The sequence below is a fragment of the Hermetia illucens genome, chromosome 4 (genome assembly GCF_905115235.1).
Source record: "Hermetia illucens chromosome 4, iHerIll2.2.curated.20191125, whole genome shotgun sequence".
NCBI classification, from domain to species: Eukaryota; Metazoa; Arthropoda; class Insecta; order Diptera; family Stratiomyidae; genus Hermetia; species Hermetia illucens.
In genome coordinates this window covers 156,111,685-156,130,791 of record NC_051852.1, presented here as the reverse complement: position 1 = coordinate 156,130,791, position 19,107 = coordinate 156,111,685, and the positions used below count along the sequence as shown (strand labels likewise).

Below are 19,107 nucleotides of genomic sequence, written 5' to 3'. Positions count from 1 at the left end.
CAACTTCGTCTCCAAATGTCTAAATTGCATGCCATTTACGCTGACTTTGCTAAAGCCTTCAACACTGTAAATCACAATATACTTCTATCCAAACTCTCGTCTCTGAGCGTTACCACTTGTTTTATGGCTTGGCTCTTACCTTTCCAACCAATCCTGCCGGGTCACTTTTGACGGCTGCACTTTGCGGCTCCTTCTCCTCGCCCGCAGGCGTCCCACCGGGGGCCCTGGGCCCTTTTAATATTTTTATTTTTTATCAACGATCTTCGACTCTCCTTACTTGTCCCTGTTTGGTCCATAGCGACGATCTTAAGCGATTTTCCGCTATATCGTCGCCTATGGACTGTGGTTCCCTTCAATCTAACCTAGGCACTCTGATTAGTTGTTGCTCGACTAATGGTTTAATGCTAAACGTCAGAAATTTTCCTGTATACGCTACTCGCTTCAATCCTGATCCACTTCTTTCTTTCCTTATCATGCTTAAATTCCATTCTCCACCTCGGAGTCACTTTCGACAATAAGCTCTACTTTGACATCCATTGCCTCGAAGTCACCAATAGAGCAGCAAAGTTGTCAGGCTTTATACTTCGCTCTTCCTCTGATTTAGACTCCATCCAACCCTCATTAGCTCTCTTCAATTCCCTCGTGAGGAATACCCTTCAGTACTGCTCTGTGATCTGGTGACCTTCCCGTAGGTGTGATTGTCTTGCCCTTGAAAATCTGCAAAGTAAATTCACCCTTTCCCTCTTCTTTACGAAAGGACTACCCCTCCCGCCTCCGCTTCATGAGCCTTCCCTCCCTACAACAGCGTAGTTTCTATCTGGATTTATGCACATTTTTTAAACCTTCCTCGGCTCTGGCTTCACCGTTAACGACATCATCTGCGATCCTGTGTCTTATAACACACGTAAGAGAGACATTTTCAACGTGCCCTTCGCAGAGCTCGAAGTCTACTTCCATTTCCCGATTCCTAGACTTTGCCGAAATTACAACGCACAACAGCTTGGTCCTTTTAACTTCTCTAGTTTAAGTAGTTTTAAGCATTAGGATAAGCTTATTGCTTTCTCCTCCTCCTGAGGACAATAAGTAATTGGAGTCTACTCTACTTCTTGTACAGTAATCATCAGTACCTATACCTAAAATAATTGTTGTAATCTAAAGAATTGAATCACTCCATTGCTGATAAACAACGACTGTTTATTACGCCATAATTAATCGCCTTAATTGCGACGTTCAAGTTTATTTATGGCACGATCCAATATTGCTCGTCTTGCTTTAAGAGCTTTCAAGGCAAAGGGGTGTGGCTTCATACTCTGTTGACCGCCATTTGATCTTGCCTGCCAAGAACGAAGTCTTCGTGGGTCCCAACGGCGGCCTCCTCGTCTATCCCACCGGCGGCCTCCTAGCCTGCCCCAACGACGACCTCCTCGTCTACCCCAACGACGACCTCCTCGTCTGCCCCAACGGCGACCTCCTCGTCTGCCCCAACGGCCTGGTCCGCGATGGCCTTTATCAACCGGTTTATCAGGTTGATCTCCGGTTTCCTCAGATGGAGCAGTTGGTGAGGCTTCGAGGGCGCCGTCGCCTTCGGCAGGTGTATCAGGTGCACCCTCAGCAGCTTCAGGTTGTCCATCGTCAGTAGATGCATCAGAGTTGGGTTGTGCATCGTCGGCGGCATCCGAGCCGTTTGAAGCATCGGATGCGTCAGCATTTGCTGGAGCTTCAGCGTCAGAATCGCCCTCTGCTGGCGTTTCAGCGGGTGTTTCAGGTGCATCATCACTAGGAGCATCAGATTCCGGTTGTTCATCATCAGCAGATACATCAGATTCGGGTTGTGCAACGTCAGAGGCGTCCGAGCCATCAGCCGCATCAGAGGCATCAGAAGCGTCTGAGCCATCAGAATCTACTGCCACCCTGGCAACTGGCAAATCCTCTGCCTTATTTCCGAAGATGCCATCGTGCAATCGATCACGCGCCTCTTCCAATTTGTCGACGATCGGTGCAATCCCTAGTCGATTGGGGATGTCCAACTTAGCAGTCGTGAGAGTAGTAAGGAGTAAAACTCCAGAAAGTACAGAAAGCAGCTTCATGATTCTGAAGGAAGAAAATGATTAAAAGCAGATTATCAAAGGTTGGATATCGACGATAAAAGGGGATGTCCACCTTTATTCTAAGTTATTAGTTTTTACGCGATGTTTTCTAATTTTGAAATCAATTTAGAATGAGCTCGTACACTTAAGAGCTTATAATAAAACGATGGAAGCACTCATGTAGTCCAAGTGCACTGCAGGGAAGACTGACATGGGATATAGCTCCCTGAGGCAAACCTATCTCTCTCTGAGGGTGAGCTTTCTTTCCTCTAGGGCGATGTATGGCTTTTCAGAGGCCAAGCCCCTCCTCTACCAAGACCATTAGTGAATCGTGAGAGCCACACCCTGCACGAGGTGACCCTACCATTCACAAAACGTTTAGGATCTAGACTGGGGAGTCGAGAAGTACCTCCCCCAATCCAAAGTGTCATGCGAACCGTGCCCATTGAATAGTTTACAGTCGGGGGTAACTGACTGTCTTCGAACGGAGCCTCACTGATACCTGGTCGCTTCAGTGAGTAAGTTAGACCTTACCGTGCTACGGGAGCTATGGCACGGCGGACCTCCTAGCCCCCATACTCGTGGGAGTCAAATGAGTACAAATAAAAAAGAAAAGAAAACGAAAACCAACAAAGCGGGGCCCGGTACCGCACACAAACTGGGTAACCAAGTAGACGCACATCTCCAAAATACTGAGAGTCAGGTGAGTACACCCAAGAAAGAAGAAGTTGGAATGTCAAGCAGTGGATTCAAGGTTAACGTTGGTATACTGCGTGGACAACAACCAACAAACGCCACTGCTTGAAAAGCAGGTACTAGCAAAAGTGACAAAGGAGCTAAATGGTACCTGCGCTACCTGAAAGAAGGCCTGAAACCAGAAGAGGTCCTTAAGAAGGCTGGGAATAGACCTAAGCCATCTTTATCGGAGCCAAGAAAGCGGGGAGCAGAGATTAGCCCACATGAAGGGAATGCTCCCAAAGAACCCAAACTTGAACCCACAGGGGGAGAAAATCCGGGCAGGTCAGGGGTGAAGCAACACTCAGGAAGCCCGCCATTAGCTATGCTAGTGTAGTCAACGGCATTCGATCGGTCATACTGCCAAAAATGTTTTCCGAGCAAATACTCACTCGTGAGGAGCAGCAAACTATCGAAGACCTTCTCGTCAGGCAGATGTGCAAGGGATGGACTGCAAAAATTGTGTTCACCGAAATACGCTTTCGATCAGGTCATATACTGGTGGACTGTGCGACAGAAGACACTGCAGAGTGGCTGAGGACCAGCCTGTGAAGGAGCAGAACTGTCAACATGTGCTAGGGATGATATATCAGGAGCACACATGGTGACAGTTTTTCTCCCAAAAGCCGCATCACTAGAGACGGAAGATCTCAAGGGCCTCCTAATCGCTCAGAATGAGGATCTCCATAAGTGTTTATAGAGAGTCTTCAAAAGCAAGATGGTGGGAAAGGGTAAATTCTTCACGATCGGGGTAGATGATCGAACCTTGGAGACAATCAAACATCGGAATTGTGCATGTCCGCAAGGAAAAGCCGAGGAAAGACACCTCGGAGGAGACACTGGGCGAAAAGCATACCGGGGTCCCAGAAGATATCTCGAAAGCCATAACGGTGGAAAGGACTAGATCAACCAGGGAAGTAGACCTGCTGCCCAGTGAAGAGCAAAAGCTGGACGACCTAGACTTAGGACTCCTAGGGCTCAGGGTGGATTGCGATGCGCAGGAAAGCCTCATGTCGGAGGAGGAGGGCGATACTCCGACAGTGGAGAAGAGCTCCAAACAATAATGGAGCTAATGGCCAGCACAAAGATAGCCCAGCTAAATCTCCACTATGCGAAAGCTGCATCTTCGGTAATTGCAAGGGCAAGTTCCAAGCAGGACATTGGAATAGTTATGGCTCAGGAGCCCTGGGTGTACTGGGGGCGCATTCGCAGTCTGCAAGTAGCACTTGAGAGGCAGTCGTGGCATCGGGATACTTCCCAGGAGACGACATCCGGGTTCCACCGGAACAAGTAGCTAAACTGGTGAAGTACTGTTAGAAGAGGGCGTTACTACTTCTCCTCGGCTGCGATGAACACGCCCATCACGAAGTCTGGGGAAGCAGTGGCACCAATCGAAGAGGTATAGTAACTTCTTGAATTTATTCTTAGCAATAAGTTAGAAATATATAACTTAGGTGACCAGCACTAGATAGGAGGAACTAAACATAACTCTGCGAAATACTCTAATGAACGGAATGGTCAGGAATTGGAGGGTATCGAATGAGCCCTCTAAATCTGATCACAGAATAATCTGGATCGACATTGAGGGTAACTCCGAAATAAAAAGAACAATAAGGAATCTCAGGAGAATAGTTTGGGAGTCGTATGCAACGCAATTGAGTAACAACATGGCCCACCTTCATGGGGGCGATGACATCAGGAGCGAAGGGTGGTGGAAAAGCTGAACACAGTCGTCATTGACGCTTATGAGGCGGGTTGTCCGACTAAGGCAGTTAAGTCATCAATGGATGTACAATGGTGGAACAGGAATATGACCAGAATGAGAACAGAGGTACCAAAATATTTTCAACCGGGCAAAACAATCCGGGACTGGCCCAGGTACAAAAATGTACTGACTGCGTATAGCAACGCGATTAGGGAAGTAAAACGGAACAGCTTCAGGGAATTCTGTGAAGAGATCGAACAGATGACAGAAGCAAACCAGGCTTTACAAGGCTGTAGCCAAAAATCGGGCAATATCCTCTGTCCGTTTGAAGAAGGAGCATGGGGCATTTACCAAGAATGAGGGGGACAGGGTACTTCTGCTTTTCAGAACTCATTTCCCGGGGTCCTACCCCACGGCGGCAGGCAACAACATTCTGCATGAAACCCCAACAATGAATAAAAGGAGAAGAAAGGAGAACTGGAAACTGGCAAAAGAGGTATGCTCACAAGCCAGGGTAAGGTCGACAGTGGGAACTTCTAATCCACTGAAATCACCCGTAGTAGATGACATCTTCTCAGCACTAATCCAGAGAGGCCTAGGAATTATCTTAGGGTCTCTTCTGAGAGTGGTAAGGGGGAACATAGTCCAGGGATATATACCAAGGGCATGGAGACGGGCGAAATTAGTCTTTATTGCGAAAGTGGGTAAAGAGGATCCTTTTCACCCTAAATCTTTCAGATCAATTTGCCTAACATCGTTCGTACTCAAAACGGTGGAGAAGGTCATAATTCTAAAGAGTGATCCCCTACATCAGTGTCAAAACGCTTACCGGGCAGGACGGTCAACTGAAACTGCTCTGTATCAACTGACAGATATACTACGGGATGCCATAGAAACAAAAGAAATAGGACTCTGAGTATTTTTCGATATCGAAAGAGCTTTCGATAATACATGGCACACAGAGATACAAGATGCCCTGAGCTGCAAGGCAGTGGGAAGCACCCTGGATTTCTGGATGGGTAAAATGCTGGAAAGTAGGCAAATAAAAGTCCCGACAGGTACAAATTCTATTGTCCTGAACACTACTTAAGGTTGTTCATAGGGCCGGGTACTATCGCCGCTTATGTAGAGTATGGTAGTGGACGAACTCCTGGACGTGCTAACAAATACTGGAATACAAATCCAGGGTTACGCAGACGACATTATTTTAATCTTTAGACGTAAATATGAGGGTACCCTATATGATAAATCCAAACTGGACTAAGGTTCTGGTGCAGGAAGGTGGGACTGCGGATCAATCCAATCAAACCCACAATAGTACCATTGACTAGGAGACTTAAGCTGACAGCCATAAGGTTACATGACATCGAGGTGAAACAAAAAACAGGGGTCAAATATTTGGGAATTACGTTAGACCAAAAATTACTGTGGAAGATACATGTCGGAAACACTTGTCGCAAAGCCACAAGGGCTCTGATGATTTGTTGGTCCATAGCAGGAAAAAAATGGGGTTGCAGCCCGAAGATACTACTTTGAGTATAAACTGCAATAGTAAGGCCAATGATTACCTATGGAGGCGGTAATCCGAACCGAGGTCAGCACACAAGCCGAGGAATTACACAAACTCAAAAGATCGGCTCGCGTGTGTATCAGTGGGGCAATGAGGACATGTCCAACTTCATCCCTGGAGCTCATTTTGGGATTAACCCCTCTGACAACGGGGTTTCACTTCGATAAGAAGTTTGAGATACGTTAGAGAAAGAAGGCAAACTGCGACAGCGTGGCTGGGACATACGGCTTGAAGCGGCAACAGATTACTTGGTACCCTGACGGATCCCTCATAGCACAGGGAGCCGGTGCGGTGTCATTGGTCCAAGAAATGTACTTGGGGGGTGATAGGTACACTAGCGTATTCCACGCGGAAATATAAGCCATGGAGAGATGTCCCTCCTTTAATCTCCAAAGGAACTACAGGGGGCAGAACCTTGCTATTCTCGCCGGTAGCCAAGCAGCGATCAAGGCACTTAGGTCCAACCAGGTGAACTCTAAACTGGCATGGGAATGCCCTGAGAGACTGAATATGCTCGGCTCGTCCAACAAGGTCTGAATACTCAAGGTTCCAGGCCATCCTGGGTTGGGAGGCAACGAGGCAGCTGACGAACTAGCCAAGAAGGGAGCAAGGATGCCTCTACACGGCCCAGAACCCTTCTGTGGAATCGGATACGGTTTCATAGCTATGACACCAAGAAATAAAGAGGAACGGTTGAGGGAGCTATATTGGCAGGCCTACCAGGGATGGAGCAGTCCAGGGTACTTATTGGGGGATAACAACGTCCGAATCATGGTGGGAATTCTCACTGGTCACTGTCGGCTAAACTATCATCTAGGGAAACTAGGGATATCTATGGACACTGCCTGCAGGTTTTGTGCGGAGTGTGATGAAACCTCTATGCACGTTCTGGGACAGTGTCCGGCACTTGTGCAAAGTAGGTCGAGGCATCTGAGAGAATATAATAATATCCCTGATGGTTTTAGGCTTGCTTGAGATACTATGGTTAATAGGTGCACTGTAACCAGCAAAAGGGCACAATAATTCTTCAAGGACGCGGTGCGACTTTCCCTTAACAAAATAATAATATGTAGTCCGCGTTGAACGTTCATAAGTACATGAACTAGTCACCGATCGATAAAATCGAGCTGCTTCTTCCTACTAAAAAAAGGGTTGCAGCCTGGGCCTTATTTCGCTTACTTACCACAATCACTAAGTCGATGGTATACCTCGATTTCTGACTATGAAACTTAAACTGATTAGGTGCAATTATCTTCTCTCCTTTTATACAGAAAACTCAATAGCATTTTGGGAAAATTCCTAAGAACGCATCTGTTCAAATGTTTTTCTATTAAATAAAGTTAGTCACGGATGAGACGTTAAGACTTTAAATAAATTAAGAATTTGTTGCAAATTTTAGATAAAATGGTTTAAAAATGCAATTTTCAGGCACGTTTGGCAAACTATACAAATTTACTCAATTGGATGCTATTTCTTGCTTGGTCATGTTTAACATGCAATTAATAATAAATTAATTGAAAATGGGGCGACACCTAATCAGATGCTGGCTCACCTCTGCCTTGGGAACATCGCAAAACACGACAAGGGTGCGAATTATATCCAACACAAATCCGCCCACAGTTTGAACCAAAGCTTAGCCGCAGCTAAACAATTTTTGTTTAGGGATTGAGGAGTCCTAAGTCCACATCTACTTGATGTCGAAGCGGACCAAATGGAGGAGCACCCCTGCCGTCTTTTGCAAATTATAAAAGGGAGCTTATAACACCTGCAAGCCGTTTCGATCATGCTGCTCCCAGGGCAGAAGTGAGGCGACGTCTGATGAGTTGTCTTTGCCCTGGTATGAAATCGTAGCTGTCTCCATCCTTCTTCTCCTTCTTCAGCCTTTGTCCCGTTCACAAGCGGGGTCGGCTCGTCGTGATCGGCTTCGCCATTTGGTTCTATCAAATGCCTGATAGGGATGCAATCGCGAGGCTTAAATCCCCATTCAACGAATCAAGCCACCGTTGTTTCGGCCGGTCTTTTGGTCGCTTACCATCGATTTCGATCTTGGATTCTCGTTAGCGCGAATTATGTGACCACACCATCGAGGACGCTTCTCTCGTAGTTTTCCATGAACGGTGCAACCCCATATAGACCGCGGATATCCTCATTTCGGATGTGATCAAAACGTGTCACGCCACTAATCCAACGCAACATGTTGGCTTCCATTACCGCAAGACGCCATTCATTGTCTTTTATAGTCGGTCAACACTCAGAACCATGGAGAGCGATAGAACGGGCGATACGACGGACGAGTTTACGTTGGGGACATTCGTTGATACCTTCATCACAAAGAACTCCAGTTGTGGAACACCACCTCATCCAGGTTCTCCATTGACTGAAAGCATTGACCCAAGATATTTAAATTGCTCAGTTAAGGACAGATAACTGCCGCTGACAGTGATTGTGCCTGTTTCATAGCCGCCTTTGTCCGTCTTTCCATTTTTGAAGTTTGGGTGTTAAACCCAAAAAACCGCAGGACATCTCCAACATAAATCTTGGAAAGGTATATCGCCGACCGACTTCATGACCAAATGTCTAAACTCATTGCAGGTTAGACCAACACTGACTTTGCTAAAGCCTTTTACACAGTAAACGACAAATTTTTTCTTACCGTTCCAACCGATCCTGCCATGCCTCTTTTGTTGGTTACACATCCCGCTCCCTTCTCTCTCCTTCTGGTGTTCCACAGGGCTCCATTCTGGGCCCTTCATTATTTTAATTTTTTTATTAGTGACCTCGCCCCGTTCCCTACTTGTCCCTGTTTGCTCTATGCCAGTGACCTTAAGCAGTTTGCGCTATATCATCGCCCATGGGCTGTGTCTCCCTTCAATCAAACCCAGACATTCTGGTTCGCTGCTGGTCTGCTAATGGTTTAACGCTACACGTAATACAGACATTTTGAATGTGCCCTTCTTGGAGTTCGGTATCTATTTCAATTTTCCGATTCCAAAAGTTTGTCCAAACACACGACAAGTTGGTCAGTTAAACTTTTCTTTTTTTCAGTAATTTTGGACATACGTTGGGATTCTTCTTTTCTCCTCTTTCTGAGGATAATTAGTAACTGGTGTTTGCTCTGTTTATTGTCCGTTAATGAAGAAATAAATAAATAAAACGACGTCATCTGCTTTATGACTGGAGGGTCCTGATTTCAACATTTTTGCTGAATCTCGTATGAAGAGATATGATCGTTTTTGAATAAAGTACATTTGACGGACGAGCAGACAGACAGACAGACAGACGCCCAGAGATACCTGTGAAGAGATGCCAATTTTCCTATAAGACGCGACCCTAGGTAACGGATAGGGCCCATTGATGTGTAGACATATGTCCACGCACTTGGTGATGATTATTGGTGATGTTAATTTGGGGGCCTTCCAATGGAAGAGTGGAAAAGTGAACGCAAGCGGGCGTAATTCAGTAGTAGCTTCAACCTAGTTGAACTTATTGGTGGCCAATGAAAGTAGTGCAAACACACGTCAAGAATGGAATGACTACCGTAGATGCAACTTTTCTGATCGCTTACCTGGCGTGTTACTATATGCCTTTGGTACTCATTGCGACCATCTGGCAATCATTTTGAACTACAGAAATAGCCACAGGGTATTGAACCCGGATAACCACAATCGAAATCGAAAAGAATATTGGGTGGAAATACAAAGGCAATGGATGAACTCACATTTAAGGAGGTGTGGCTAGACCAGAAAGCATTTTCAAGTTCGTCTAAAAAGTTCCACCTTGTCCATCAGATATTACTTGTGAAATATCGAACTAGCTATCCATCGATCCACTCGCCGTTGCGCTAGATGAGTGGTTCAGGTGGCGGTAGGTAGAAATAATTAGGACGAAAAGAACCCGCTTTAAGGAAGTCTAATAGAGCCAGTTTTAATGCCTCATGAAATTCTTATCGGAGACGGATATAAATTCTTTGGGAGGGGCACATCTACTCTCTTGTAGGTTGAAAGAGGCTTCACATCTTCCGAAGGTTCATTTCTTGCTTTATTTTGTCGGGTCAAAATACCACAGATTGGCGTGCCCGGACCAGTATCCACTTTTTTTAAAGAAATAATTTTGTTTTCCACACAGTCTTAAGTAGGCTATTTGACGTAAGCTGGCTTTTTCAGTAACGTTGAGTCTATCCCACATTTGATGGGCCTTAGATAAAATGACGATCAAATCTGACTGTGCTAAAGGACTGGCCTAAAGTTGGTGCTCAGATGGCTCTAGGTAGAATCGACCAGGACGAAAACAGCACGTCTTTAAGGAAGTCTAATAAGAGACACCTGTCGTTAATCCATAATTCCTTAGTGCTTGTTGGATACAGATTAATTTGGTGTCACAGCGGTCCTGGTTTATACTGAGTATAGGCTCATTATTCATATCTGTGGATGCTAGCCATGTCTAACACCTCTACAGCAGTACGGCCTGTGAGTTTGTGTGTGCGAATCTATGCACTAAGTCCACAAGGTCCTCCGTCCGCGATGTGGGCACAGCAGGGAAACGGACGTAAGTCCGTATTGACACCTACTGAATTTTGATGGACGACCTATTTTCTTGCTGAAAATTGTAGAGTTGATATTTCTTCCGCATCAAAAAGCACCACAGACGAGTTGCTAGCAATCTGCGGTCGGACAAAAAACAACAAAGAGGCCTGGACGACATAGCGAATAAGGCTTTCAAGCTCGCGGTGAAGTTCCGCACGTGTTCAGACCACTGTTTCCTGAAGATTTCCCCCCCAATTTAGAAAAATAAAAAAAAATGCATTCCTCATAGGTTGGCGTTTTTACAAAGACTGATGCTAACCTGCACTTAAGCCAGTAGGCCTGCACAGAGCTTAGAAAAAGTACACATATTGGAGAAGGTTTCCTCTAATTTTAGTTAAGGGAGAGACGAATTAGATAGTCCACTCAGCAGAAGTTCAGGTTAAAGCCGGGTGTGCACGTGAATTTGCGTTGAACTTTCTCTATCAGTAGGCAATCACGACCACAACAAGGAACCATATTATGGAGTAATAATACCAAGAAGTTGAAAAATGTTAAGGGAAGTTGGATAGAGTAAAAGTCAGACGAGAAACGAAATACGAAGACAGACATTCTTAAAGTATGTTTGTTGACATCCCCAGGTCTTGAGTAGAGATCAGGTATGATGAAAGTAGGAAAACGGGGTGGAGGGAGTATCATAGCAGAATACTAGTGAGTCAGAGTGCCAAAGTTTGACTTTAGAGACAAAAAGGTTACTGAGGTAACTACAGAGGAAAGAATTTTGTGGTCATAAGCAAAAAGCAAGTAAGGAGATCGCTAGTGAAAAATTAGAAGGGATGTTTGTCGTATCCACGAGGAAGGAGAAAAAGGGGATATCTAAGCGGACCACAGCTCTTCTACTACATCTACGCGCAATCGCTCCCCTCTTTCCGACAAGCGTACAATCCTCCTCTACTCTTCCGCACCATGTGATTCTAAGGCAACCCACTAGTCCGCCACTCTGGGAAAGTGGGTTCCAATCCAGAGTATACCGAGGACGCGTCACCGAGGAAGACGTCCCCAGGATCGCCATCACTTCTCCATTCGAACAAGTTCCAAGGATTCGGAGTAAGAACTGCCACACAAACAATCCAACGATTCGTCGGCGAAGTGCAGAGCAGTTTTGATTTCGTTAATGCTTATATCATCATCATCATCAACGGCGCAACAACCGGTATCTGGTCTAGGCCTGTCTTAGAAAGGATCTCCAGACAGGTTTTGCGACGAGGTCCACCAATTCGATATCCCTAAAGGCTGTCTGTCATACTGACCCACGCCATCGCTCCATCTCAGGCAAGGTCTGCCCGTCTTCTTTTTCTACCATTGATATTGCCCTTATAGACTTTCTGGACTGGATCATCCTCATCCATACTTATTAGGTGACCCGCCCACCGCAACCTATTAAACCGGATTTTATCCACAACCAGACGGTCTTGGTATCGCTTATAGATTTCGTCGTTGTAGGCCATGGAATCGTCCATCCTCATGTAAGGGGCCAAAAATTCTTCCGAGGATTTATCTCTCGAACGCGGCCAAGAGTTCACAGTTTTGTCTTTTTGCTGAGAACCCAAGTCTCCGAAGAATACGTAAGGTCTAGCAAGATCATTGTCTTGCACAGTAAAAGCCTTGACTTTATGATGAGACGTTTCGAGTGAAACAGTTTTTGTAAGCGGAAATAGGCTCTGTTTATAGCCAACAACCGTTCACGAATTTCATCGTCATAGCTGTTATTGGTTGTGATTTTCGACCCTAGATAGGAGAAATTTTCAACAGTCTCAAAGTTGTACTCTGCTATCCTTCCCCTGGCTATGCTATCATAGGCGGCCTTAAAGTCGATGATCTAGGTGAAGACAGACTGTACATCTCGAGCTGTTCTTCCCATAATGTCAATATCGTCCACATAAGCCAGTAATTGGGAGGACTTAAAGAGAATCGTACTTTTACGCATTTGCCTCAGCGTCACGGACCACTTTTTCCAGAGCCAATTTAAAAAAAACGCATGATAGGGCACCTCTTTGTCTTAGACCGTTATTGATGTTGAACGCCCTCGAGAATGATTCTGCTGCTTTTATCTGGCCTCGCAGATTGGTCAGGGTCAGCCTAGTCAGTCTTATTAATTTTGTCGGGATACCGAATCCTCTCATGGCCGGGTACAGTTTTACCCTAGCTATTCTATCAGAGACGGCCTTAAAGTTGCTGAAAAGATGGTGCAACTGATGGCCGTATTCCAACAGTTTTTCCATCACTTCCTAAAGGAGAACCATCTTCGGTATAGGCCAATGATATTCTGGGCGTATAGGGCTATCCGACCTAGCAAGATAGCGGAGAATATCTTATAGATGGTACTCAGCAACGTGACGCCTTTATAATTGCTGTACTGCGTGATATTCCCTTTTTAGGTATGGGATAGACAATGCCTCGTAGCCAGTCGTCAGGCATTGATTCGCTGCCTCACACCTTGAGAATCAATTGATGAACCACTTGGTGTAATTGGTCACTTCCATATTTAACCAATTCGGTTGTAATTCCCTAGGCTCCTGGCGACTTATTGTTTTTAAGCCGATGAATTGGACGGATTGTTTCTCCTATGCTCGGTGATGGCCGTATTTGTCCGTCGTCTTCAGTTGGCAGGACCTCAGACTCGCCGACATTTTAGTTGTTAAGCAGTTCATCAAAATACTCAACCCATCGCTTCATATGCCCATTTTGTCGGAAATCAGATTTCCCTCTTTGCCTCGGCAGGATGAACATCGAGGTGTATAAGGCTTCATCCTACTAACTTGTTGGTAAAACTTCCGCGCCTGGTCCGGTTGCTCCCTGTACCTTTCGAGCTCACAGACTTGTTGCGTCTCCCAGGCTTCCTTTTTCCATCTGTAAAGTCTCTTCTCCGCTCGACGGAATTCTTCCGCGCATGCCCGCGTTCTTTGAGAATGCAACATTACTCGGTATGCGGCATTCTTCCGTTCCGTTGCTAGCTTACATTCATTTTCAAACCAGCCGTTCCGACTCCTTTGGCGGCTGTATCAATGATAACGTTCTTAACGTGGTTGTGAAGATCATTTGTTGAAGCTCCAGTGCTTCTACTAGCTGCAGTTATTACGGCATCCCTCTTATAGGTGTTACGGACGGTTATGTTGTGAATGGCTTTGGTATTCACTCTCACCTGATTGTCAGAGGGGATTGTAGGAAGTATTGAAATTCGAGGCTGGAGCACTATGCCAACGAGATAGTGATCCGAGCCTATATTGGCCCCTCCCCTTTATGTTCTGACATTCATCAAGGTTGAGAGGTGGCGGCGTTCAATTAGCATGTGGTCATTTTGGTTGAAGGTGGTTCCGTCTGGAGAGGCCACATATGTCTGTGGACCGCTTTCCGCGCAAACCAGGTACTTCCAACAGCCATCTCACCAACCGTCCCTACTTGACTGTTGAAATTTCCAAGAATAATTTTAATATCATATTTGGGACAAGTTTCGAGGATCCGCTCAACTGCGTCGTAGAAGGTATCCTTCTCCGACTCTGTAGTCTCCTCTGTAGGAGCGTGAATGTTTATGAGGCTTATATTTCTGAATTGGCCCCGCAAACGCAGAGTGCATAGCCTTTCGCTTATATTTTCGAAGCCGATAACAGCATTCACTTTTTGGCTGACTAAGAAACCTACTCCGAGCACATGGTTTACTGGATGGCCAATATAATATATGGTGTAGTTGCTCTTCCCCAGAAAACCAGTCTCTGTCCAGCGCATCTCTTACAACGCTGTTATATTGGGACAGGGTATCGACTAGTTGCTCAGCAGCATTTGGTCTGTACAGGGAGCGCACTTTCCATGAAAAAATGCGCAAATCGTTATTCCGTCGTCGTTGCTGAGTTCGTTGTTGTAAAATCAATCTTGTCCGAGGCTCCTTCAGTGGCTTCGTAACTTGGGTTTTACGTGTAGGGTTGTCAGCCCTACGCAACCCCGGCGGTGGAAGAGTAGTATAGATCCCACGTGGACTGTTACCCACGATCGAGCTTAAAACCTGAGAAATGCCTGGACTAACACCAACAGCCCTACTATCTAACTCCACCTCCACGTGGTGATCACTGGGAGTTCTTTCCTAATGAAAAACTGCAGACGGAGAAGGATGTAGGCGTGTCTCCCGCGCCTAATGACGGGACAAATTGTGTCAATTAGTCCTCCAGGGTGGGGGTTAATGCTTATATAGACGATGAAAGACAGCACCACGAACACCTCAAGATCCTCTTCGAGCGCCACTAGAAGTGTAGCGTCATTGTGAATCATTCGGAGTGCACGTTTGGTCAGGGCAAAGTGCTCTTCCTCAGCTACATCATCTCGAGCGCCGGGTTCGATTCTCATGATGGCCAAAGACTGATCAGAAAGCGCAGTTGCTCGCGTCTTTTATGACCGTTAAATTTGCCGCTTTGGTAGTCTATAGCGTGTTACCACCAGGGCTGCCAATTCGAATTGCATCCTAGCAGTCTGGTACGAGGATCTGTCAGCAACCTCAGCCATCGTGGTGTACCGAGCAACACTCTCGTTACCCGGAGAGCCCTTTGTCGAGAGGTCCAACGACCCATCGAGCAAGCTGCACATCATTCGCGTTCACAGTTAGAAGATGGTTACACACGTATTTGTTCGGCAAGACGCGTTAAAAAATACTCTTCGAGTATTAGGTCGTAAGTAGGACCGACAAAACGTTCGTGTTGAAAATATGAGGTCCAGACGTAACAATTTCCGTCGACGGGCTCATTCCCGCGTATTGTTTCATTGAGGGCAACACGCGTGGAGGTGGAGAACTGGATTAATCCGGTTGTGAATAACGAATAGACACCAGCAATTAACGAGCAGAAGACAGTTCAACTAGGTGACCAGGACCAACAACATGCCGCTTGCTGATGCGCCAAAAAACCAAAATCGCGCCGATGAGGCGGATGTGCTTTGTGGACAGATACTCTGCTAGCTTCACGGAACGCAAACTACGACTCCATGACTGGCAGGGGGTACTGTGATCACGACCGCCATCTATTGGTACAACTGAATGTCAAACTATTCCTCGACGTTTTGTGGGCTTTTCCTTCTCTTGTTGTCCTATACCATCATCAAACAACCCTCAACACATCCTTCGAACTGGAATGGCGCCCAAACGACTTTGTTCTCACCCAAACGGTGAATATTGCACTGAGAAATTTAAGAAAACAACCATAGGAAGAGTATTCAGTAGTATCTACTACTTGAATAACTATTACAATAGATTGACTAGTTAAAGAATTGAAACACTCCACTCATAAACAACGACTGTTTATTATATAATTGCTGATCTTAATGTCGACGTCCAAGCCTATTCCTTATACTTGGCCTCCTGTCATATGATTTGCGTGGTCCACGTCTTTCCCAAGGACGACCCCAACGGCGACCTCCCCGTCCGTCACGACTTCCTCGTCTGCCGTGACCTCCTCGTCTGCCCCACCGGCGATCTCCTCGTCTGCCCCAACGACGACCTCCGCGGCGCGATCCACAATGGCCTTTATTAGGTGAATAAGGTTTCGTTTGACTTCCGGTTTCCCCAGATGGGTCAGCTACATCGCCTGAAGAGGGTGCAGATTCACCGTGGGTGTTGTCATCGACAGGTGCGTCAGATGCGTCACCAGTAGAGGTATCTAGCTCCGCTGGTTCATTAAAGTCGGGTTGTGTGCCCTCAAAGATCCCAGAGCCATCGGAGGCATAAGAGTCGTCAGACCCGTAAGACTCTGCTGGAGAATCGACTGGATATTCAGCATCGCTGGCTGCATCCTGAGCGAACGCGAATGTAGTAAGGAGTAAGACTCCAAAAAGTACAAAAAGCAGCTTCATGATTCTGAAGGGATAAAATAATCATGAGTTCGATGTTAGCGTGTAGGAAATAGGATGTCAACAATAAAAGGGATGTCGGTTTCAACCCCAAGTTGGTATATTTTAATACTTTGCTTTTCAATTGAAATGCTTGCCACACAGAAAAATGGAGGGGCAGACAAATAGTGAGTTGATTTTGAAAGAGTTGTATTTTGCAGATTATTCTGGTCCTTATAGTTTAAAGAGTTTTCTAAATCTGCTCCGTACTGTCTTGAGAAAAGTTAGCTAGTAGCGAAAGTATCGTCATAGAGGAGGGAGAGTTCCGCCATGGAAAGGTACTCTTGTCTTAGGTCACAGACTTAGCCCGGATGGAGTCAATAGTCTTTCAAACCAACATCTAGCGCATCAGGCCGTTGCCGTTTCGGGTGGTCCTTTCTGGAAAGGGCTCATGCATAAGGAAGGAATGATTTGAAAATATATCCGCTAGATAGAACCTTCGAGAAAACAGTTGAAGGAGTTAATCTACGTTGAAGCTGCATAAATCCATCAGCTAGTTTCCTACCGATGTAGCATATATTAATTTGGCTTACCACAATCACTAAGTCGACAGTATATCTCGATTTCTGACTATGAAATTTTTGACTGATTAAGTCGAATTAGCTTCGCTCCTTTTATACAAAAAATACAAAAGCATTTGAAAGCAGCGCAACCCCATTTTGGTAAATTTCCTAAGAAAGCATCTGTTCCAATATTTCTCTATTAAACAAATAAATGAAACAACATTCATTGTTTCAAATTGTCAACTGTTTTTTATCGTAGCGAAATTCTAGATAAAGTGGTTGTGAAAATGTGGCCTCCAGGCATATTTAGCAAACTACATAAATTGATTAAATTGGAGGCCATTTCTTGCTTGGTCATGCTTAAGCCAGGCGTCATGAGAGGAGGGCGGCATAGGGGCCCGCAATTTTCTCGGGGGCACCCGGTGTGGAAATTTCAGTGAAATAAGGGATAGTAGAAAGTCTAGCAACATGTTTACCCAGGGCTCGATTTTTCCGTATAATTTCCAGCTGAAAATAAGAAATGCGGCCACAAAGAAGTTCACCAAAATAAGGAGCAAACAATCAAATCATCATCATCATCAACGGCGCAACAACCGGTATCCGGTCTAGGCCTGCCTTAATAAGGAACTCCAGACATCCCGGTTTTGCGCCGAGGTCCACCAATTCGATATCCCTAAAAGCTGTCTGGCGTCCTGACCTACGCCATCGCTCCGTCTTAGGCAGGGTCTGCCTTGTCTTCTTTTTCTACCATAGATATTGCCCTTATAGACTTTCCGGGTGGGATCATCCTCATCCATACAGAGTAAGTGACCCGCCCACCGTAACCTACTGGGCCGGATTTTATCCACAACCGGACGGTCATGGTATCGCTCATAGATTTCGTCATTGTGTAGGCTACGGAATTGTCCATCCTCATGTAGGGGGCCAAAAATTCTTCGGAGGATTCTTCTCTCGAACGCGGCGAAGAGTTCGCAATTTTTCTTGCTAAGAACCCAAGTTTCCGAGGAATACATGAGGACTGGCAAGATCATAGTCTTGTACAGTAAGAGCTTTGACCCCATGGTGAGACGTTTCGAGCGGAACAGTCTTTGTAAGCTGAAATAGGCTCTGTTGGCTGACAACAACCGTGCGCGGATTTCATCATCGTAGTTGTTATCGGTTGTAATTTTCGACCCTAGGTAGGAGAAATTGTCAACGGTCTCAAAGTTGTATTCTCCTATCCTTATTCTTCTTTGTGTTTGACCAGTGCGGTTTGATGTTGTTGGTTAATTCCTTGCCGGGAGCTCTGCGAAGGCTACGATTCAGATAGGTAGCCTTCGGCAGAGCTCCCGGCAAGCCCAGTTTTTTTATGAGAAATTCCAGGAATTGGTGCATTCCGGGGTCCTTCAGCCGAACCTACGTTAGTATCAGCATGACCGCGGCACATGGCGAAGATCCAAACAACTTATTACCCGATCGCCGTTTTCAGGAGGCGGATCTAGACCATTATTTAGTCCCACTTCGCGAACGCAAAGCACTGACGGCCGCTGCCAACTTAGAATCGGCGGCTGTTAACGCTGCCACGGCTTGATGTGACACGAAACACCTCGCCAACCACGGGTCGCGGGTGGGGCTTCAGAGACCCCTAATCCGGCATTCCTGTGTGCTCTCCGGAAACCTCTGCAGCTCTATAGTAGTTCCGTGCCGACTTCGCTTGCCGCGTGGTTACCTAGCGTTAGCTCTCTCAGTAAGTGATTAAGTCTGGCTGTCTTACTTACTGACAGCGCTTTATGAGGAGCTCTTTTAGTTTTTTGCATTATGCGTCTTCAAGTATGTCGGAGAGCCTTGCCGGTGTGGTGTCCATTGTAATGATGGTCAAAGCGAATTGGCCCTCGAGTTACTGTTATCTATATCCGAATTTATTCCAATTTTTACAGGTAGTAAGCTAAATCAAAGGCTTTCGTACCCTTTCAACAGGGTACTTTTCTGCTTAAGCACCTTCCCATTGTCGATATCTATATGGTGCTCTTTCTCTAACATATGTTTGGCCGTCTTGGATTTGGAAGTTTTTCTATCCTTTTCC

General features: G+C 45.9%; 1 protein-coding gene across 2 annotated transcripts; it reads right to left on the bottom strand.

Moving 5' to 3' along the window:
* Nucleotides 1-1,173: 1,173 nt before the first annotated feature.
* Nucleotides 1,174-17,113, bottom strand: LOC119655624 (surface protein-like). 2 transcript variants are annotated; one of them, XM_038061593.1, is made up of 2 exons: nt 17,076-17,113; nt 1,174-2,091 (listed from the first exon to the last, which is right to left on the bottom strand). In XM_038061593.1, the coding sequence occupies exon 2, from the start codon at nt 2,085-2,087 to the stop codon at nt 1,218-1,220; it is 870 nt and encodes a 289-aa protein (XP_037917521.1). In that variant the 5' UTR covers nt 2,088-2,091; nt 17,076-17,113; the 3' UTR covers nt 1,174-1,217. The 2 variants fall into 2 exon arrangements, with proteins under 2 accessions (XP_037917521.1, XP_037917520.1); XM_038061592.1 differs by lacking the exon at nt 17,076-17,113 and adding an exon at nt 7,281-7,356.
* Between the last annotated feature and the right edge of the window lie 1,994 nt (nt 17,114-19,107).

Bases quoted from the DNA above. Each gene is read 5' to 3' on its own strand.
- LOC119655624 (XM_038061593.1), bottom strand. From the start codon at position 2,087: ATGAAGCTGCTTTCTGTACTTTCTGGAGTTTTACTCCTTACTACTCTC.